Below are 23,581 nucleotides of genomic sequence, written 5' to 3' on the forward strand. Positions count from 1 at the left end.
TAACTACTTGCTGGTAAAACTCAGATTACTATTTTTCTTCCCCCACTTGTCCAGTGAAAACCGTTTATCTCCAAATCTGGTGACAATGAATTGGACTTTGTTTCTGATAAACTGAAAGATTAGATCTTCTTCATGGGTTGAGGAAATTATTGTTCTTCTGAAGCTAAATGAATGTTTAAAAACCCTTTTGGGTCAACAGGACTTTTAGTTGTAAGAGAGTACTTACAACTTAGAATGAATACATCAAATTCAATCCTTGAATAAATGTTAAAAACAACAAGGGAAATTCAATATTAAAATAATATTACGAATATAATGTAAAACTTTAAAAAGGAAATAATAGAAATACCTGAAATGGAAAACTGAAAAACATAACTTGAAATTATGGCTTAAATCCCAATGGCAGTAGTGATTTGTCCTTTCAAAATATTCTTTTATCCAATTTCCTTTTTGTTAACATTCTTTTTTTAAGACACATTTTTGGGGGATTTTATGGGCTTTAATTGACAGGACAGGTAAGGGGAGAAAGTCTTTTTTTAATTACTATCCTTATTAAAAGTAAAGTAAAATCATATTAATTCTGGTAACTAATCCTCTGTGAGAAAGAAACCATCCGATCCAAGTGTCTCCATCAAAGTGAGACAAGTTTTTTTTCTGCTCCTATACAGGACACAGTGTAGGTACTATCTATATCCTATATGTATTAACAATGTCATGCAGGGTACAGGCCTGCCTATTTAGGTTGGGTATGTTGTTTTTTCTTCCATATGGGTAATAAAACAATACTTTTAAAATGCGTTCTATCAGCTCCAACCTCTGACTACCTTTTCATGTTGAGGGACATGTCAAACACTTGAAGTTGGTAAGTGTTGCCTCACTAGCGTGAAATACCCGCAGAGCTTTCCATTCGGCCGGCACGGCTGGTTCTACCATAAAAGACCCCAACTGGTCGGGGGGCGGGGGGGCATCTAAAGGAGCGCTCCAACAGTGAAGTGTGGCCTCAGAAGTGCACTCCAGAGAGAGAGAGCGCAGTGGGCGTGCACGCTTAACATTGTTTCTTACTGTAAAGCCTATGCTGAGTACACAGTAATGGCAGATCTGTAGATGAGCCTAAAAGCATGTTGGTGTGTGTGTGTGTGTGTGTGCAACAAGGGAATGTAAAAAGCTCTTTTCATGTGCCTGAACGTATGCGATTATGTGTGTTTTATGGAGCGCAAGTAATGATATGTAGATAGACCTAAACCACATGAACTTCTCCACGGCAGGAAGAGTCTTTGTTCCCATGCTCATACGCATCTAAAAGCATCAATTATTCAAAACCATTGGAGGTGAAAAGACAACTTTGTTTTCATGCATTAAACCGCAGGGAAATGATAAAGTGGTTGGCATTGCGGTACGGTACCTCGTTGTGTTTCCTGGCCGAGTGGAGCCCCCGGGAGCCCGTGGAGCCTCTGGAGGAGGAGCTTCCTGTGGTCGAGCAGTTACTGGACATCTGACTCCTGGAAAGGTAACCGGCCTTGCTGCTGTACGCCATCATCTCCTCATCTGGGGAGGCAACGATGACAAGCCTGGGCTTAAGCTTTTATTTATTGAAAAGGCAGTGCCGTTGCTTAGTGGGGAAATCAAGCGTGATATAAAGAACGTCTCCAGTGGTTAATCTGCTGGAGAAATGACAGTTTATAGCTGCTCTAGGTACAATTTTTTAAACGCTAAAACACCCCTATGAATTCATTCTATTTGAACCTTATTGATTTGCCGTAGGGTAGGGTTATAAGCTCCATAACTGTTGCTTATGAAAGACTAGCACCAGCATGCTAGCTCGTTCTCAATGATAAAACACTGCTACAACACACACTAGTTGACCATAATCCCCAAAAGAACTACTTCCTGTCCCTGTTCTGCAGGTATTCCACAAGTGGCCCTCGTCTAGAAGAAGTCTCCGAGCTAATCAAGTTCAGATGCGTGTTCACACTTCACTTCAGATTGATCAGCAGGAAGTAAGTCCTGCCTTGGACTGACCAAAGCTGGAGAAAGAGTTATCTAGCTACTGACCATGTGAGATGTCTCACTTTGTAGCTAAAAAGGAGACCCAACAAACAACAAACATATGGTGTTTTTACGGTCTAGACCTGCTCTTTTATGAAAAGTGCAATGAGATAACTGTTGTGATTCAGCGCTATACAAAATTAAATTGACCTATTCTGGTAAACATCTAAATACAATTATGAACTTGAAAATGAGCGTGATATAGGCACTTTAAAGAGTTTTTGGGGCTGTTTCCTTTTTTGATAGTGACAGAGGATAGACAGGAAAGGTGGGAGAGAAAGCGGGATGACACACAGCAAAGGGGTGCAGGTCGGACTCAAACCTGGACCGCTGCAAAGGACTCAAACTACATGCGGGGCACGCTCTTACTGGGTGAGCTAGAGGCCGCCCCACGCTAACTTCTGAGTACAGCTACATGTCATAAATGTCACAAAGGCATAAGGAATGATCTGGCAACCAGTCATGGACAAGACTTGGTGTTTCTGTCAGTCTCATATGACCCTGCTGCGGAGCCCCGGAGTAGAGAATCCTGCAGTGCAGTATTAGGGCGTGGACAAAGGCTACATCTGAGCGTGGTTCCAACACATTTGACTCTCAAGGGCTGTCTTCTCACCCCATTTCTTATTTCTACAGGGAATGAAGTATTTCAGAAACAACGTGTACTCTCCTTGCTTGAATTGGCTTCTGCTACCCGGGACTTGAATTACTGTGCGACTGAAATACTTACTCTCAGTGTGTCTTTGTCCCGAGCCTTTCCGTTGGTGGCTACTGCTGCTGCATTCGCTTCTCTCCAGGGAGGACAGAGCGCCGTTCGCCACGTTGCCGGCCTCCACGCAGCCCTGGGGGCCCTGCAACCGGTCCTCCCCTGGGGGCGGCTCCGGAGGCGGGGGCAGGTCTAAACAATAAAAAGTGGAGGGACAAAACAAGGCATGGAGAACGAGTTTAGAATATAAAAAAGGTTCAGTCAATGTCTTTACGCTTGTTTTCTTTTAGCTTGCTTTGAAAAGAGGAGAGCGTTTTGTTTTTCCTGTGCATAATTGAGAACCCAAGAGACTAGTACCGGCGTTGTTTTCCTTTAGAAAACACTGGTACATTTAAATTGAACATGGACTTTCTGCTTTTTCAAATGAGAGTTCTGATTGTGTGACTCACAGCCATGTGGTGTTTAACAGGGCAACCCAATGCAGTGCAGCTGTAGATAATGGTCATTTCTGATCCGTTTGTGAGATATCATTTAGTATTTAAACGTATGACGTGTGCATTACAAGTCAAACCCATGTACACTACCGGTCAAAAGTTTGGGGTCCCATACAAATTTCAATTCCACTCCGTTATAGACAGAATACCAGTGGGGGGCTGATCTTTAATGCAATATCTACATTGCCCATCATCTGCAACCATCCATCCAATGTTCTAAAGGCTCATTCTGTTTACTAATCGGATATCATTTTTAAAAAACTAACTGAGAACACATTGGATAACCTTTTTGCAATTATGTAAGCACATAATGTAATCTGAAAACTGCTGCCCTGGTTAAAAAACAATGCAACTGATTTCATCTGATATTCTGTCTACAATGGAGTCCAAAGGAAATTTCTAAGTAACGGCAAACTTTTGACCGGTAGTGTGTATCCAGGAACAGTACATCTTAGCATGACAGAGCAATGAATACACCAGCACTGTAATTATTACTGTCACTTTTTAAGATGTCGTTTTGGCTATAAAGTCACACGTGTCCTTCCTTTAAGTACTACAACGTTTTGTTGATCTTATGTTTATGCTTTAATGTTGATTCAATGTTGATTTTATAATGCTATTTCTGTTAAATGTTTGTGTTGAGAGGCAGCAGCACTATGCCCAGGAACAGAAAATAACCGTGGGCATAGGGCTGGGCAATGTATCGATATTATATTGATATTGTGATAATGTATCAGACTAGATATCGTCTTACATCTTTGGTATTGTAATAAGACATGAGTGTTGTCTTTTCCTGGTTTTAAAGGTGATGTCATGTTCTGAACTCACCGGACTGTTCTAGCTGTTTATTTGCCTTGACCCACTTAGTCATTATATCAGCATAACTGATGATTTTTTATCTAAAATCTATTTGTGAAGATATTTTGTCAATTCTACAATGTCATCGCAATATCAACATTGAGTTTTTGTCAAGAATATTGTGATATCAGATTTTCTCTATAGCTCCCAGTCCTTTGTGAACATGATTTTCTCTTTTCAGCTACTGAGAACATTTTACGTCCTGCAATAGCAACAAGTCCAAAACATATGACAATATAGGTTCTTTGTTCTGCCCCTCAGTTGTTTTCAGTCCTCATGTCTAGACCAGAGAACCTAACGGCTGTTCTTTTAAGTGTAAAGGTCGCAATTTTGAACACTATGTGAAACGTCAGTTTGGTTAGGTTTAGGCACAAAACCTACGTCGTTAATTCCAGCAAAACATCGCGGTTTCGTGTTCAAATCAGACGTCACGTTCCTTTAACTTCATGTTATGCTGATGATGATGTAGCTTTGCTCCATAGAGTTTAAAAAAAATTGCCGTTTGCTTTTATTTTCAAACAGGACATGGACCTCCGTCTCTTGAGTGAAAGTCCAGTGTTAAATTGACCCATCCCCCATCCCAACCGGTGCAACCAATTTTGCACTCTTATACTTCCTCACGTTACTTCCTGCTTTGCTCTCGCCATAACTACTACGGCCACTAGAGGGCATGCCCACTAGAAACGTTTATATGAGTCGGAATTGCTGCATGAACAAACAATCTATGGGAGGACAGTATTTACGATAGTGCCGTTGTCACGTTTATGGGAAACTTTATTTTTGACCTCTTCCCTGTATGTTCAATAATAACAACACTTGAGAAACCAAATGTCTCAATGTCACTCCCCTATCTATGAAGTGAACGTATTTGAATCCAAACTAGAATCCACTCACCTCCTTGTACATCTCTTCTGTATGCTGAACCCTTAGACACCTTTTTTTTCACGCGTGATTTTTGGTTAGGGGGAGTGCATGGATCTGCTGGGGAGGAGCGACTGTGCACTTTATGTGTAGAGGAAAAGAAAATCAGAGAGTGTTTTTTTTTTCTCCATACTGAACAGACATAGAACATATGTATTCAATAATATGTATTCAATGGATATGGATTAGTGAGTCCGCACAGTTCTAGGTTGAATGAGGACATGAATGTAGAGCTTTCACTCAGTTTACCGGGTGTAGTGCCGCTGACGTTGTCTTCATTCAGAGCTGGCCCCTGGCTGTGGAGGCAGCGATGGGCAGGACTTTGGCACTGCAGTGTGCCAAACTCTGATGAGCAGTGATGCTGTTGGCCGGAGAGGTTGGGGTTGGACTGGGTGAGCAGCGGGCCGGGCGCCTGGGGAACTGGCACTGGACCGCACAGTAACCTTCTGCTGTGGGAAGAAAGGGCAACGTGTTTCTGGAGAGAACTAATCACTGCAGTCAAAAGCTAAATCTTTGCTTCAGAGTGAGGGATACAAACAAAAGTATACATTTTGTGTATTATTTTTCTCCTCTGTCTTCTTTGTCTTATTTGCCTGATTGTTATTTAAATGGTTAATTTAGCATCTGGCCAAGGGATTAGCCATTTGGCAATTGGCTAATTGGCTATTGGACTGTGCATTGTTGCAGACAGTGATGAAGTTTTTCCTGAATATGAATATCAGCCTGTGCCTGTGCAGCTACAGTGTCAAAATGCATTAGTTTAATTAGACTATGCATCTTTACACTACGTATCCAAAAAGAAGCCGGTTTCCATAGAAGTCTAGCAGAAGTCTAGTCTAAAAAAATGAGCCTACTTCACACTTGATTATTTACCTCAGTAAACAATTTCATAATGAGTCGATAGTCTCACTCGCTAGTTTTAAATCTTCTTCATTACAGTATGATGCTCATTTAGTAAATGTTGCTCCCATTTATTTTAAAACATACAATAAAGCCGTAGATGTTTTAGGGCCGGTCAATGAGGACAGAGACTTAGGGATGCCAACCATGCTAACATTGTGGACATTAAAATAAACCTCAACTTTTTTTTTGGGTGTTGGCCATGTTTTTATCCTAAAGGTTGACTCTCTCACTGTGTTTTCACTTCATCAAAGTTCATTGGAACATTTTGGTTCCCTAAAATGTATTGTTTAGCATTCTGCCAACTAAGCTAGCGTTAGCTGTGTGCCAGTTTCTGAATGGCCGTACATGCAGCTTAACGACGAGAGTATCGGGGGGTGTGCATTAAATCTCTGGGTAAAAAAAACATGAAGATCAATAATGAAACAAAAGTTATCCACAAAGCAAAAAGGACATTAAGTAAAGCAGATGATAATGTGTTTGTTCATGAGAAGAGTTCAGGGTCACGATGCCATGTGAACTCAACACAACCATGAACAACCAGTGAGTGGCGAGCCTGTTGACGTACCGGGACAGTAGCTGGCCATCTGGCTGGCTGAGGCGGGGCAGCTCGTGGGGGGCGCGGCTCTCCTCGTGGGGCGACGGGGTGAGCGTGGCGGTTGACTGATGACTGTAGGAGGTGACTGGGGAGGAGTCGTTCCTCGGCGGGGCAGAGGGTCCATCCTCGCAGCCCTCAGTCAGGTAGGTCCTCTCAGGTAGGGGGGGACACCACTCCTCATCCGAGCTACGAAGACAGAGAGAATTCTTAAAGCTGAAAGGGAAGAAATGGAGCTGACAACAACAAAAACGTTACAAGTCGTACATTACATTACCATCCTGCTAACTTGCATTACATTACCATGTTGCTAACTCACATTACATTACCATGCTGCTAACTTACATTACATTACCATGTTGCTAACGTACATTACATTACCATGTTGCTAACTTACATTATATTACAATTCTGCTAACTCACATTTCAATACCATGCTGCTAACTTACATTACATTACCATGTTGCTAACTTACCTTAAATAACCATGCTGCTAACTTACATTATATTGCCATGTTGCTAACTTTCATTACATTACCATGCTGCTAACTCACATTACATTACCATGTTGCTAACTTACATTATATTACCATGTTGTTAAATTACATTACATTACTATGTTGCTGACGTCCATTACAGTACCATGTTGTTAACTTACATTCTATTACCTTGCTGCTAACTTAAATTATATTACCATGCAACATCTATCTTAAAATAAAATGTTGATGGGCCTGTTGTCTCAGTGGTGCCTTCGTTTCTAGTTAGTTATTAGGCTACTTAAACATTAATACGTTCTTTAAGCCTAGACTCCAGTTAGAGGGCCATGCCTTTGGCAACACTGCGGGAGGCTAAGCTTCCACCTAGGTGGGATTGCAACTACGCGCATACTGAATGATAGTTTGCTCTGAGGTTGCACAGAGCAACTGGTAAGAACACAGCAAATTGTATTTTTTTAATCACTAAAGCAATTGACCAAGGCCAAGGTAATTGAGTTGTTAAAGCCAGAGGCATAAGTGCCACGTTGGACTCTATACTTAATGTGCCCGTTGTGACAGTAAGTATAAATGATGGGGCCGCAGTGTAATGATAAGTTAAAGAGATATGTGTGTGTGTGTGTGTGTGTGTGTGTGTGTGTGTGTTTGTGAGAAAAACAGGAAGAGGGAGTCTGACTAACCCAATGTCCATGTCCTCGTGCTCTGGAAGTAGGTTGTCCGGCTCACAATGATCCAGCTCTCCAATGGGGGGAGGTGGCGGCAAAGCCTCCATCCAGGTCAGGGACGGGGTCTTGACAGCCTTACCCATCGCTTTCTGCTTGGGCTTACCTAGAAAATAGACAGAGCACAATGATTCACTTGAAGAAGATACTGTGTCACATTTCCCAGCAGGCCCGGATCTGAAATATATGACTATGGATATATTTCCCAATGTGCAGCACTGAGTCAAGCTCATTTATTTAAATATAGAGGTTAGGAGAGAAATACAGACAGATAAAAAGAAAAGAAAGTACTTTCTTTTTTTTACTATTTGTAGAAAATAGTAGGCCTGAAACTGTTTTTTGTTGGCCATTAATCTCATTATTTTCGTGGTTTATTTAAAGTCCAAGGTCAACATCTATAACGTGATTATTCAACACAAAATCCCAAACCTTTATCCAAATATTCAGCTTAATGCCACATACAACAAAGAAAGGTTATTATTACTATTTTTGCTTAAAGTATAACTTGATTATCAAAATAGCTGATCACTTTTTTTGATGATGATGATGAATAGGAAGAAATGTCCTGATCATAACACCTAAACTTACAAAAAAAAAGAGGGTTATATCATTTTCATAGACTGGAGACTGACTGGTTTTAACTAGGAGCGTGAAATGAAACGTAGTGATTGGTCAGTAGAGCTGATAGCTCTGCAGGTACAATGGGCAGAGGAGATTGAAGATGAAACTAGTACCAGAAAATGCAATGCTTTTAAAAAAGAAGCGCTGCATGCTGGCTCTCTTGGTAAGCTGCAGGATATGTGTGTTTACTGAGCAGAGAGCTCCTCACCACTGCAGCGGTCCGGCTGGGCATACTGCGCTCCAGAGGGCCCCGGTTGGGGGATCCAGTGCCCGCCATCCTGCTGCTCGCTGCTGTGGGCCGGCGCCTGCGTCTGGTTAGTGAAAGGCATAATGGAGGTGGAGGCGTAGGGAGCCGTGGAGGTGTGCTGGGCGTAGGTGAAGCCGTGCAGGTCTTCGTTGGTGGCGTCGATGGTGCTGTAGATGGGACCTTCGGTGGAGCCGCCCATGCTGTACTTCTCTGTCTGATTAAGGTAGTTGGAGATACCGGCTTCTACACGGGACAAAAGATGGACGTTGTATTCAGCACAGTTCTCTGGCTTTGTTTTGAGTCTCAGCTCCAGGGGTTGATGCGAAGACTGCATACGTGAAGCCAAAACATCTGGATCGCCCCCTGGTGGCTGGCTGCAGTATATGTCATAAATCCCGCCCCCTCAATGTTAGCAGAGTCAAATCATTTTTCCCCAAAGATTGCTTCCGTCAATTTACGTAACCGGGTGAAAATATCATGATTGACAGCTTGGATTGACTCGCGATTGGTCGGGTGGGTGTATGGGCGGGGCTTTAACGCCCTAGCTCAGAGCGCAGACTCTGGCTTCAAAATTACATGATGTAATGGCGGCGCCCGTATTTGGGATATTTTGGCTTCAATTCTGTACAGTGGGTGGAAGTGGGGATGCATCGTCTATTGTCAGCTCAGTGTACTCAATGAAGCTTCAACTTCTGCTACAACAGCTATTCCTCAAGCACAATAATGAATAATAATTTTTTAACTCGTTAAGCAGCATCCTACCATTGTAGTATCTCTCAGCCGTGTCGTGGTTGGCGGTGCAACAGTTGACTGCCTCTTTACCGCTGTGGACCAGGTTGGTGGTAGGCCAAGAGTCTGCTAGCCACGGGTAGTTGCCCATGCTGCCTCCCAGCACGCCAGGCCTACAGAGACATTCTGGCGTTAATTTAAGACATGGCGGGGACACAGTACAACGGCAAAGACTGTCCAGATGGAAATAGAGAGAGAACCGCTAATCAAAAGCTTTACAGACAGCGAGAAACATTCATAATAGTCAGCCCAGTCCACTGATTGCTTTGATTTAAACAGAACACAGGCCCAGGGTATAAATGTACAGTGGCGTATCATTTAATTACCTTCCATTGAGTCCTGTTCCCTCTCCATGAGGGAAACCAACTGCAGAAGACAGAGAGAAAGAGAGTGAGGAGAGGTACACTGACAGATTTGTGGCCTACTTTGCTTCCAATTTCAAATATAATATAAAAGAAGTCAAGATAATGCTTATATTATCCAAGATCAGCTGTTCTCATTTCCAAAGAAACTATTTTTAATGGTCATTTTTCCTTTTTTGGTTGTTAAATAAATCATACTCGTTCCCAAATGTATAAACAGAAATTTGGCCAAAATCTAAAGGCCACCTTAGGTCATTTGCACAGCTTTCTAAATAAGTGTGAGGTATCACAGCTGACAGTAGACACAAAATAAGTTTCCATGTGGATCCTACGTCCTGACCTGCTGGTGTGTAGGCGAAGGAGGCCGTGTAGTGGCTCAGCTCCTTCCTCTTCTTGCGCCGGCAGTAGATCCAGACGCTGAAGCCCATGAGGATGACCCAGCACGCTCCACCGATGCCCGCGATGAACGCCGGCTGCTTGACCACGTCTGTGATCTGCTCGGCCAGACTCACGCTGCCCTCCTCGCTGCTGTCGCCGGCGCCGCCTGGCATGGATGGCTGCTCAGCTGGCAGCTCTGGTGGAAGAAAACAGGAGGGAGGAGGGCAAAACAAGATTACATAATTAGAACTGAGGGAGAACTACAGTTCATTTTAACATTTTCTACGCTGTTTTGTTATTCATCCAGTGTTTTTCATGTGTACACAGTGAAGTCACCCATGTGAATGAGCCTAAAGTAGGTGAGAAATGATAGAAATAGGGTGAACATGGGAGTCTAAAGGCATGGCATTTGCTATCATTTGCTAATTAGCACTAAAGACAAAGTACAGCTGATGAATGTTTTTCATCATGGTGAATGAATGAACTTTTGCAAGTATTTGGCAATTTTAAGCTGATTGTGAAATTATAATGACTGCTTTAAATTCTTGGATTGAAAAGTTATGGATCACTAAAATCATCAGGATGCATCCTCTGGAGACAATAAGTGTGTTTACATAGTTCCATGGCAATCCATCTATCTATAGCTGAGATATTCCAGTCTGGACCAACGTGGCAGACCAACTCCCTGACGGCACCGGAGAAACCAACCAACCCACTAACTAAAGACAGACTGACAACGTTATCTGTGAATATAAAAAGAACAATAAACACGCTGAGATTATTCTTACCTACAAACTTCTAAATTTCTTGTAGACGTCTTTGCCCACTCTTATTTCTATAGCTTTTTTTAACAATAATAATAACAATAATAATAATAATAATAATAATAATAATAATAACAATAATACAATTATTTTATATAGCGCTTTAAATGGTAATCAAAGACACGCCTACCAATCGGAAGGTTAGTGGTTCAATTCCTGGCCCTGGAGTCAAAGTTTGTTTCGGCAAAACGCTCAACCCGAGTTGCTCACTTTGCTGCGCCATCGGATTGTGAAAGTGTGTGAGTGTGTGTGAGTGTTTATCTGATGATTAGGCAGCACATTGTATGGCAGCCTCGCAAACCAGCCTATGAATGTGTGTGAAGATTTGTTGGGGAAGGGAATGTACTATATAAATACAGACCATTTACAATATAAACAGATGAAGCAAGTGAAAGAACAGAACTAGTACCTAACAGTGGAGGACATGTGAGGTGTGTTTTGATGCATGATTGGAATGTTGTCCAGGTCAGTACAGTCACTGATGTGTATGGGTTAGAGTTCCAGAAGAGGAGGGGGCTATGATGTTTTTTATCATTGAGGACTCACTGATGAGGATGGACACCGGCTGACTGCGGGTGCCGATTCCGGCGCCGGTCACCGCCGCCACCTCCACCTGGTAGAGCACGCCGGGCATCAGGCCTTTCAGCGCTGTGGACAGCGTGTTTCCGTCCACCGTCTTGTTGATGTAGTAGCGTGTCTGGTTGTCACCGCCGCTGCCCACGCACCAAACCTGTCGGGATACAGAGCCGTTGCACTGCGTTTATTATACTGCTCCTTTCAGTCTGAACAATTGTCATGATGTAACTATGCTTTTTTCCCCTAATGCCATCTTTTGCCATTTTCAAGTGTGATTCCAAAAAACGCCTTCCAGTGCTGGAAATATAAATACACATTTCATACAAAAATCCGAGGGTTCAAACATAAACGCGCAATGCACAGAATGCTTGCCATCAGTCAAAACGCTTTTGACTGATGGCAAACGCAACCTCAAGAAACATCTGCAGGTATGTAAGTTAAGTTACTGCAAACATGTATTAAATATAATATTAAATAAAGTAGGAAGACATGATTAAGCTACATTACTTTGATAACGTCATTGAAATGGTAACACTACTATTCCATTTTAAATAAGTTAGTTAACCTTCTGTATTTACAAAGTAACCTTCCCAACGCTGCCAATAACCCTCAGCTTCCCAATTTGTATTTAGTAGCAATTTATTTCAGGAAACCTTGTTATTCTAAACATTATGTGTATTAAGTGCAAGTTTTGTGTAAAAGAGAGCTCCTTGCGTGCAGCTACATTAGTAGTTTTGGCTTGGGGCTTTGTGCTAGAGCCCGACCGATTAAGGATTTTTAAGACCGATACGAATACGCCGATATATCGGCTCATGTATACATTTAAAGAAATTCAGAAACGCATTACAAAACATAAACAAATTTCCCTAACATTAGTTATTTGTAGTTATTTATGAGTTCTCACTATAAATAATATGATAATAATTTGTTTTATTGTCACAAACAATGTGTGGCCAACAGGGACATTGTAGAGCGTCCTCTGGTGGGCAGACTGTGCAACTTCGACACTAATAACATGGTTGACTGTCCGTTTTTATTTTTTAAACTTTCATTTATCAGTATCATGATTCTGATGAGTGAATATTTAAAAACAATGCAGATATCGATGTATTGCGAAATGCCTAATATTGGCCGATAATATCCGCTAATATATGCTTTGTGCTATGTGTCTATGTGTTTGTTGCCTTTCTAGTGACACTGCTGCTGTTTTTACCCTGTACTCCTGGATGACGCCGTTGTGCATCTCGCTGGGTGGAGGCTCCCAGGAGACGCTGATGCTGGAGCTGTTGCTTAGCTTCACTGTTGCCACTGTGACAGCTCTGGGTGGGGCACTGGGGACTGAGAGAGGCGGGGGACAGTCATTTCATCAGCATACTTATAGTCAGCACACAGACTCTGGTATTCGTGAACGGATGTAAAACTGAAAATTGCTCAAGGTAATAAAAGTGAGGACACATAAAAGAACACAAGTCAGGAAACATGAAAGTGAGCTGCAGCAGCAGGGAAAATTATATTTCATTAAGTGCTTTAAAAAGTTGATTTTGCCAGACTGAGCTACTCAGGCAGGTCGATAGAAAGTCTATAAGTGCTGATGGCAAAAAAAAATGCTCACTTGTTTGTAATCTAGACTTTGGATCAACTAATACAAATGTGTGGAGGCTGGATTTAATAAAAAGAGGGATCAATATAGATGAACCCAAACTGTGGAGGACATAAAATTAACCCCAAAATGAGATAACATTACTGAGATTCATGTGGTGTCAGACAGGCTAATGAACAGCCATTTCCAAGGCCCCGCGGTGTCAAAGAATACCTACGGCAGCTTGGTTTATTAAAAGTGGTCTTCTTTGAATATCTTTCTGGTACGTGCATGTCACCGGATTCATTACCCTCCTCTGGAGTCCGAACCAGTAACGTCCGGCTATCCTTTCCCTGGAACTCATCGAAATAGGGACGGATCTTGATTTCGTACTCGGTTCCCTTGAGCAGGTTGGGGAGGACGATGCTGCGTTCTGAGGGGGAGTTGATGTCCAGGAGGAGCCAGGTTCCCCCACTGGGGCGGTAGAAGAGACGGTAGCCCTGGACGAACTGAGACTGACGGTCAACCTTGGGGGGGGATATGAGAGGAGAGATGGAGTTGACAAGTGTAATTTTTCAACTCACTAACTCTAACAATCTAACAAAGATCTACTTTGTTGGATTGTGGGAGCACCTAAATTGTGGTTGCACCACCTGCCCCAGTCCTGATCTACGCCCTGCACTGCTACTACTATTGGTTCCAGTCATAGTACTACTATCTTTATCAGTACTATAATTGCCTCTGTTCACAACCAACTGCTATAATTATTGTGACTACTGTTTCTGTATTTCTGTAATTGTGTATCTATCAGTGTCTCTGTGTCTGGACCGGCAGCCACGGTCTGTCTTTGGTTTCTGCCTGTTTAAAGGACTGCTTTCCTCACCACTGTCGCAACAAATAAAATATAAAAATTGAATTGAATCTAGAAAGAGACACTCACAGTCCAGGACACTCGGATGGAGGTTGTTGTCAGGGTAAGCGGCTCTTTCAGCTGGACGGCCACCTCTCCCAGCTCCCTCTGTACTTGCCTGTGGTCCACTCCCTGACCCGTAGGACTCACATCTGAGGGGAAACACATACATCCACATCTGCTAAGAGTGCTGCTGCCAGTGCATTAGCACCATTTTTTTCGCCATCCTAGATACGTTTTATTTGGAGTTGGAGTGGCACAGACTGACCTTGTGTTCTGACGGGCTCAGAGATGGGGCTCGGGTCGCTCAGGCCGTATGCATTGACAGCTCGGACAATGAACAGGTAGACGGTGTTGGGGAGGAGGCCGGTGATTGTGTGCGTTTCCATCTTGACCATATCGGCTACAGTCTGCCATGTGCTGCCTGCTGATTGGCTGTGAAGGGATAGAAGTGAAAAATTATTGGAACGCAATATATTTTCAGCCCTTATGCATATGGCATTCACTTTACGTCATTTGCCATTCAATTCACTGAGTTGAAGCATCAAACACGTTCTTCTTTCTATCACTGTGTGAAGACAACAGTGGTGGAGAAACCTTCTTATACAGAATAAGAAGAGCAAAGGTACTCAATGCAGAAATAGCCCTAATTACTAGTATACATATAGTGTTATATAATCAGGTTCTTATTAGTTGTGCGGTACTGTGTAATTTGCAATTTACTCTTGCCGTTGCTTAAGGCTACATCTACACTCTTCTGTTTACATTTTTAAGCGGTGTTTTGAGACAGAAATGATCTCCGTCCATATAAGAGCTTTAGTTCCAACAGCAGAACTAATCTGCGTCCATATTAACACGTATTAATGTTAAAAAACCTCATAAAGTGACATTTTCATGCCATGGGACCTTTAAAGCAAATGTCCCAGTTTTAGGGTCTAGGAGTACTGTGGACGTGATGCGTAAATGTAGCAATTTTAAACCAAAGTGTAGTAGTGTAGATATACAGTATTTGCCTCTGAAATGCCAAGAAAATACTAGAGCAAGGTACCTGAGTGTGTACTTAGGTACAGTACCTCCATTACATTCCACCACTGAAAGAAACCTTATAAAGTTCGATGAGGAGTGCTTTGTGATGCTGATGTGATGTGCAGCTACACAATTTAACCGATGCATGAGGAACCCCCCCCCAGGCAATAGCTGGATATATTTGTGGCTTCCTCTAATATCTCTTATTTGGTAAACAATGGCAGAAGTGAGAAAAGTCACTCAGTCGTCTACAGAGAAGTTTGAAGATCTTGTCCAATTGATGTGATTTGCTGTCCTGATAAATAATGTAATGTGGCCTGTAAGAAGGCACAGCTGCCAGCAGGAAATGAGGGCATGTTCTTAGCCTTGTGGCACTGCCCCAGCTGTATTATCCCGCCACCTCTCAACCCAGTCCCCCTTTCTTCCCGTCTCTTACTTTTTCCCTGTGAATTTACTGTCACCTTTGCAGAGCAGCAGTCACAAAGGCTTCCCCAACCATTCGTTTGACACTTTCAGATGTCCCCCAAGGGTACTTTGGGGGTTTGAGGTGAACTAGCTTTAGTGCTGAACTGCACAATAAGACCAAAGAGGAAGAAGACTCATGAATACTCATCTTGTGTGTGTGTGTGTTTGTGTGTTTGCAGGCTGGCAGTTGCTAAAGCCGGATTCAAGGTTACTTGCGGAGGAGCTGCTCAGAGGGAGTTCACACATAAACACACAAAGCTGTGACCCCAGAAAAAAAAACAACAACAACATACCTGCAGTCTCAGCCGGAGAATGGAAAGTCTGCCTTCGCACATTAAATAAAAACTAGGACACATTAATTATGTACACACACACACACACACACTAGCACACACACACACACACACACACACACACACAGCAGGAGAAAGTTCCTATCCTGTCACACCGTCTTGTAAGCCTGTTGAATCTTCTCAGCAGTGTATCTTGTTTACACACACATACACACACACAGAAGCCTCAACCCTCGCACTTCCCTGTGCTCCTACAAACACACCTTAGTACCTCAGGCAATGTGTGTTATTGCAAACATCCCATCGGTCCCCCTTCTGCTGCTTTATAGAGAATCAGTTTGCGTTACTTGGAAACGCTGTGGCGCTGCCATGGGCCGCGGTGGCCGTCTGGATCGGACTCAGCTCTGCCAGGTTTCCCCTCTTTATCGAATTGGAAGGAAACATTGCCCCATAGTCTATCTTCATCTGGAGGCCTCCTTCCATCTGTTAAGGCACCCGTTCTGCCCAGCTAAATCTACCCATAATTAATCCAAGATGGACTTCCTCTCAAGTGGCAGTACCTGAGCGTCTCTGCTGAGCTGCGCTTAGGCACAGGAGTGTGTCGATTAGCCATGAAGGACAAGAGAGTCCCATGTGTTCGTTACTATGTAACTGTATGCATGTCTGAGCACAAGCAAACCTCTTTGGACATGTTTTGACTAGTTACAGTATGTTTTCCAATGACAAGTTCTTACCTGGCAAAAAGTGGTCTGTTAAAATCTGAATGTCACATTTCCTTGTACATTCTGTTGACTTTTTGAGTCTTCTTTTCAAGCTTTAATTAAAGTTTATGAATGTTGTAGGCCGACTGTTTTAATGAGCTGCAAACCATGAATGAACGTCATTAGTCTGGGATTCTGTGAGGGAGTTCTGGTGTCCCAACATGAAAAGCGTTCCTATTCCGACATTATTACATTCAAATTGTGGATTGTAAGGCATTAAATACAAGAAGGATTTCACTGTTTAATAAAGAAGACAGAGAAAGGATTTGGTACAAAATTATTGGTGGAAAAAGCAATTTATAACCTTTTTTCCAACTTTTAATTTTTCCTAATTTCAAATGAACTCCCCAAAAGGAAACTTAGTCAACACCTTTTTTAACTAAAATGATAATTTTCTCTGTTTGTTCAGTTTGTTCAATATTGCAATACTGTGCTGTATCATTTTTTTCCCCACCCCTAGTCCAATTGTGTTTTGTTTTTCTTTGCACCTGCCCTTGATGCAGCTCACCTGAAGGCTTCGATGATGTATGAGGTGACGGCGGCTCCTCCCTCGTGGGCGTTGGGTTGCCAGGTCAGAGAGACGCTGTTCTTGGACACGTCTGTGACTATGGGTTTGTGCGGCGGACCTGGCAACTGGAAGGGCTCAGTGGCCTGGGCTACCGATGGGTCTGCACTCTCTGCATGGTGAGGGGGGGACAAAGATGGAAGCATGAAGGAGGAGAGACAGGAGGGAGGCGGAGGAGAAATAAAGTGCACATTTGATTACTCACTGCCGTTAACATCCTAATGTCCTCTGTGTAATCCCGCTAATGTTGACTGAAGATTTTGCTGGAGGCGGACTTCCTCACTTCTAACAGACTTCACAATTTGGCTTTTCACAATAACTATTGGATCTAAGTTAACCATTACGTTGCTAAAAGTCTCATTTAATGCCACTAATGAAATCTCTACAGTTTGAAATATTTCATGTGCTAATGCCTGATGGGTTGAAGAATTTAGAAAAGGAGGAGTGTGTTCTTTGAGCTGCTGCAGTGGTATCTCACAGTTATGTCCTGAATGAGGGAATTGGCTTGTTTTTAGTCTATATCAACAACCTTTCATTTCTGGGACTGTTCAGGTGCTGATTGAAAATCACGCCGCATATCCATCACCCTCCTCTTTCTTTGTGTTGGCATTCTTACCTCCGGTGGGTTTCTGAAGATTACGGTTAACTGCTCCTCAGATCTTTGCGGGGTTAATCCAGACAGTTAGCTAGACTATCTGTCCATTCTGAGTTTTCTGTTGCACGACTAAAACAACTTCCCTCCTGAGGCAATTTTGCTTAGAGCCGTTCAAGATGATTGGGATTGGTTTAAATAAATGCCAGAGCACATTCCAGTAATGTTGAGTGGACTCGCCAGACCCTCATATGCAGTGCTGTAGAGGACGGTCTGGCAAAGCCAGACTAGCGTGTATTAAAGTTGATCTACCCCAAATGTGCCGGCCAACATCAGGCTTCACGATCATACACTTTACATCGCTTTCACACCTACAGTTTGCCAGACTCGGTGCTATTCCGAGGGTGAATTACAACATTGTTGCATTTTTCATTTGGTACGGGTTGGCTTCACAGGGCACTTTGTCCTGCACGCTGTGTATACACTGTATACAACTGACACACAGCTGAAACTGTTGCTGGGCTATTGGACAGAAAATCTGAGTCACACTCATGCACACTTCTGAGCTCAGAAATAATGGAGCAACGCCAAATTATAATAATGTTATAATCTGTGGGGTTTTCTGGTTCTGCTTTCGTGTTAGACAGCAAGTGAAGGAGAGAGATGATGATGTCACACAGATGACGAGTGATGTGTGGTCATAACAGGGTTTGGATTTGAAAGTTATCAACCTTAACCCTTGTATTGTCTTCACCTTCGGGATCGTCTCGCGTCCCTCGGCTCAAATTGACCCGTGACTTATTTGGGGTTTTAAAAACAATTCTGAAAATGTTTTGCTTCATAATCTATTAACAAATATTGTCTATATCTCATTTTCAAACTATTGTGGTAACATATGTGTTTAGGGAATGCAATCAGTCTATAATAGAACACAATTAAAAATGGAAGTGGGATTTGTTTTTTGTCATAAGGTTATAATTCATGTTAGAAATCCATTATGGAAAAAATATAAATGGTCATAGCTAGAATACTTTTCTGAAATGAGTCAGGAATACATGCTAATCACAGAAAATAAGGTAAGGCCATTGAATTTTAGGTAGGTAAAATCTTCTTGTAAAAAATTGAAATGGGTTAATTTGATCCGAATACCATACAAGGGTTTAAATCCTATTTACATCTGTACATTGTGTGCAAGGTTTAAATTCCAGGCTAGTGCATGCACTGTTTTGGGCTCCCTTCCAGTATTTGGGTGCGATTGCACAAACCTTTGTTGGAGCTAATACCCGCTCACAAGGCAGCTTGTAAATTAGACTTATTTATCTCACGCTTAAAATGCCGTCTCAGCGCGTACATGTTCTTATCTGCTGTCACACTTACTGTACATCCATAACTCATCATGTCATTGCTGCTAATTATAAAAGTAAAGTTTCCAAAGGAATGCAGAAATAGAAGAGTGATAATCAGGCGTCTGCCTTCAGCTGTAGAAAATGTTTGTACTGTTATACTTCATAGAGCTGTTATTTGCATGTATTTAAATAATGCAGAGACAATTTACCTTTGACTGTGAGCACTCCACTCCAGCTCGTCTCTCCACTGGAGCTGGAAGCCACGCAGGTGTAAACCCCAGAGTCCGTTTCCTGGCAACAGTAGAACGTGTATCATTAGTTTAATGTGCGAGTGTGTGTGTGCGTGCTTGAGTGAGACCATGATACTATGTTAATGTATCCATTACCAGTGATTGAGCCTAAATGTCATATCTCTCAAAGCAGAATGTTTGTCCTCAGAATACTGAGCAGAGGAAAGTTGGCGGGGATGAAAAAGCTGGCAGAACACAGAGCCGCTATTCACACCGAGGTGACTCTTTCCCCTGTCACAGTGAGGTAAGACTGGCTTTTTAGTATCAGGTTAGAGCAGCCTGCTGCTCCCATTGGTGCCAATATGTTTAAAAAGTGCATATATAACACCATATGCATCACCTTTTGTCTTTGTCAATCAGAATAAGGATTTATTATCAAGTAAGACAGTAACATATACAACTTGCCTTGGTGGATGGTTCATAAACACATTAACACATACATATAAAAAGGAAAAAAATGAAAACATTAAATATGAAAAAAGAAGTCTGTATGGTTTAGTGCAAGATGAGCAAAAGAGGTATTTTGCAAAAGTTCTACATATATGCCTTATATGTCTTATATGTGTCTTTTGTATCAGTGAAGAAACCTAATTCACAGGCATCAACCCTGATGGCATCATATAAGTATCTCTGATGGAAACTATAATCATGTTTTGCTGGCTGTAAGGACAGAACTACTGAGGCATGGACAGATATAATGACATAAAAAATGAAACATGAAAATGGTTCAGAGGCCCATGGCAATGCAGATGGATTCTAATTGCATGCTTGGAATGTAAAGTTCCTGTGAATATTCATTTGGATATATCTATCTCTTACACATTAGCAACTCACTTTTAGCAATTCGTACAACATATTATATCATGATGATATATAAACTAAAATGTCAACTTGGAAGTGAAAGGCAGCATTCATTTAATAAACTGGGTGTTTATCGAAGTCTAATGGTCCATTTTCTTTCATAGTAAGAAACTGCTTCTCTTGGGCATCAAGGACTGCCAGTTGTGTATGGATAGGTGCATTCTCGTTAGGAGTACCTTAAAATAACATCTGCTTGAATCCACTGCTTTTACTTGGGACAGTTTGTCAATTTTAGTTATTTTAGTGATTTTCCATAAATGATAATATCATCAATGGACCGATTTGAAGCCAAAGCTAAAGTCAAGCTGGTGGCTTTTATGTTCCTCGTTTGATTCCTGCACGGCAGAGGAGGAGAGCTGAAGGAAGGATCAAAGGACAGAATTTTAATGACCAGCTAGAGGTCTAGAAATGTCTAAGGCTCTAGTTTTCATACTCAACAGCTACTTAGCATTCTGGACAGGCTGCGAGTAGATGTAATTAAGAGCTGTGTGATGAATGTGACCATGTGTGTGTGTGTGTGTGTGTGTGTGTGTGTGTGTGTGCGTGTGTGCACACATGTGAATGCTGGCTATCAAATGTTTGGGGAGGAAAGCCAAAAGCTAGACGGGCTGTGAAATTGCTTACAACAGAGGGAGATGTTGGGGGTCTCTTCACTGGGGAATGGAACACTGAGGGAGTAACAACTCGCAGGAGCAGTGCCTCGGAACACTTCTTCACTGCTCCAGCTCTTTCTTTTTATCTTGTTTTTAGTGAATTTTTTTTCTATTTAGTTTGAAATGATCCTTTATCTGAGATGTAGAATGTCCTGTGGCTGCAAGTGTGCATTAGAAGACAAAGGACACCAGCTGATCGCCAAGTGATTTTCAGTTGAATTACCACGTTAGACTTCTAGTTCTGAATTAAACTAACTGGGAAACTATGTAAATGCAGGGTAAAAGGGGAAACCTGTCAGTCCATAGAGAATACAGGGACGTCTTATTTGACCCTACACTGCTTCTTTGATGACTAACGAACCCCATGAAGCAAAGTTTTTATCAAGCGGGTTGAGAAAAACTACACCACTGTGTGAAAAAAGTAGTCCCCCTATTTATTGGAAAGGTTGCTTAGGCTGAGTGCTCCGGCTAAAATAAGTCTGCCAAATGCAAACGGCAGCCGTGCATTTCAAGCGCGGGGGGGCTTTAATGCAGCACAAGGGGTAGGAGTGCAAGAAAAACAGGCAATGAGGAAGAAAAAGACGGGAGGAGAAGTGAACAATGCAGGTTTCCAAACATTCACAAATAATGGTTTCATGAGCTATGGAATACATTCAACAAAAGGTTAAACGGTCAATTTGTGTTTTTTGTCCAACCTGGACCCCATTTGTCCACAAAATGGTGTCTAAGCCTTGTGTTGTCATCCCGGGTCAAAAAGATTAAGACTTATTTTTTTATTTTTTTTACCCTTTTTTCGATATTAGACATTTTCAACGGATTATTATTATTATTTTTTTTTTTTCACTTTCACCAACTTACTACCACTAGTTTTACACAAATTTTCGAGAACAGTGCCCAATAGCCCTCATTTGTATAGAATTATAACAAATATTTGAGTTAATAAAGCAGAAATTATGATTTTTATTTTTTACTAATGGCTAAGTAAGTTAAGAAACGAATCAAGATACTGATTTTGCCTTTGAATTCTAGAGGCAAAAAATCTTAAATTCCCATCCACTAAAAGATTTGTTTTTGGCGCTAAAAAGCTCAGATTATTATTATGTCATTCTTCTAAGTGTCTGACAACAACATGGAAAGGATCCCAACAGAGATAGACCTTTTGTTTAAAAAAATCCCCATCGCCAACCTCACCAAACTCCATTTAACTAAACAGTACTTTTAGGATTCATACTCAGGGAAACCATGTTTTACAAGCAAACCCATGTTTCTTAACAATATAAAGTCCACCGAGTAGCTGTAAAACTTACTAAATTATAAAGTGGGCTCCATTTACAGTACACAGGGAGGGCAAAGGGGCATACTTTGTATTTTAATATTTACTGCACCTGCAAGGGCTGTTGGCTCTATAGTGTGTGGTTGAACAGGTGTGTGTGGTAGTCTCATGGGGAATTTCAATTCATTTTTCATCTGTTTTGCTGCAAGAGGTTTTGGTCCTCTGTAGTTCATCAATTTACATGCAGACTCAATCCACCGCATCCACAATCAGCCTTGCCTCATTCACTTATTCCTCCAACATAGCCAATATTACTCCCATTGAAAACCTTATACATTATGCAGAGAATGTACGAGGCAGAGACCATCATGACTAATGCCTTGCTGTGCACATACACACACACACACACTAACACACACACACACGCTTCTGGGCCGTCTCATCAGTAACGCTGACAGACAAATTACTCAAGCCAAAGTGGCTTGTCAGAGCGTCCTGCAGGACACGGGACAGGTGACTCTCCGTCCCCTACAACATCCCGCGCTGCTCCGCCTCTCCCTCTATAGGCCCTGACCGTGAGTTGACCTGTGAGCCCCCAGATGGTTTGATCTGTGGATGGGGAACCGGGACAGAGGGCGGGTGGGGTAAACAGCCGGGGTACCTGACTATTAATCAAGGCCGGCAGCCCTGGGGGTGCTGCGCAAAACAGATTGCTGAAAAATGGATGAGGCGAGAGGAAGAGAGGAGAGCAGGAAGGAGGCAGCGGAAAGATGAGCTTCACACTTAAAGAGGTAATAATATTGATATATTATTGTTTGATCACATCTTTAGGTTTGGGGATATTTTGGCTCGACACGTTCCAGAAATCATCTGCCACTCAGGGTGAGTTTTCCTTTTCTTTGTCCACCACCTGCTAACTACCCGGTTAGCATGGGTATCATGGGCCTTCTGCACAAAAGCACACAGACGGTTGATAATGATGTCAGATCCTTTTTTTAGAAGGGGAACAAGAAGGAAATGTGATTACAGACTATAACACAGGTACACTGGGATTTAATGTCAACACATGAACTCGATTTCCTCCTTTAACCTGATCACTCCCACTAATCTGTTTTTCTGTTGTCCATGTGGTCCTGCTCTCCCTGCTTGGGCTTTGTTGGGTTCCTCTGTTTTCCTAACTGCCCCTGTCCCTTTCCTTTTTCACTTTGCCATACCCGCACACACCTGCTAGCCCACACCCACATCAACCGCTTAGCAGGATGGCAGTACAAACCTCTTTAACCCCCCTACCAGCACCACACACACACACACACACACACACACACACACCGTCTGTCCAGGACATCTTGGCACAGGAGAGGGATTGTGGTGGTGTGTACCTGGCAGTGATCCCAGGGTAATGGCATCTCCCTATTGCCAGGGTACGAGGAACAAACAG

General features: G+C 42.3%; 1 protein-coding gene across 4 annotated transcripts in view; it reads right to left on the reverse strand.

Annotated features, from left to right (window-relative positions):
- robo3 (roundabout, axon guidance receptor, homolog 3 (Drosophila)) overlaps positions 1-23,581 on the reverse strand; it is a 105,356-nt gene that overhangs the window by 3,400 nt on the left and 78,375 nt on the right. For 2 of the 4 annotated variants that reach the window (XM_034889350.1, XM_034889352.1), the window contains 17 exons: positions 19,276-19,357; positions 17,072-17,240; positions 14,287-14,453; positions 14,049-14,170; positions 13,419-13,635; positions 12,743-12,867; positions 11,500-11,683; positions 10,092-10,325; positions 9,716-9,755; positions 9,363-9,502; positions 8,562-8,843; positions 7,691-7,838; positions 6,491-6,706; positions 5,272-5,471; positions 4,996-5,103; positions 2,774-2,941; positions 1,403-1,545 (listed from right to left, as the gene is read on the reverse strand). In XM_034889350.1, the coding sequence (XP_034745241.1) occupies positions 1,403-1,545; positions 2,774-2,941; positions 4,996-5,103; positions 5,272-5,471; positions 6,491-6,706; positions 7,691-7,838; positions 8,562-8,843; positions 9,363-9,502; positions 9,716-9,755; positions 10,092-10,325; positions 11,500-11,683; positions 12,743-12,867; positions 13,419-13,635; positions 14,049-14,170; positions 14,287-14,453; positions 17,072-17,240; positions 19,276-19,357 (2,745 nt within the window). The remainder of the gene's footprint in view (positions 1-1,402; positions 1,546-2,773; positions 2,942-4,995; positions 5,104-5,271; positions 5,472-6,490; positions 6,707-7,690; positions 7,839-8,561; positions 8,844-9,362; positions 9,503-9,715; positions 9,756-10,091; positions 10,326-11,499; positions 11,684-12,742; positions 12,868-13,418; positions 13,636-14,048; positions 14,171-14,286; positions 14,454-17,071; positions 17,241-19,275; positions 19,358-23,581) is intronic. The other 2 variants (XM_034889351.1, XM_034889353.1) reach the window with 1 other exon arrangement.

Source organism: Etheostoma cragini, chromosome 13, assembly GCF_013103735.1.
Source record: "Etheostoma cragini isolate CJK2018 chromosome 13, CSU_Ecrag_1.0, whole genome shotgun sequence".
Classification (NCBI taxonomy): domain Eukaryota; kingdom Metazoa; phylum Chordata; class Actinopteri; order Perciformes; family Percidae; genus Etheostoma; species Etheostoma cragini.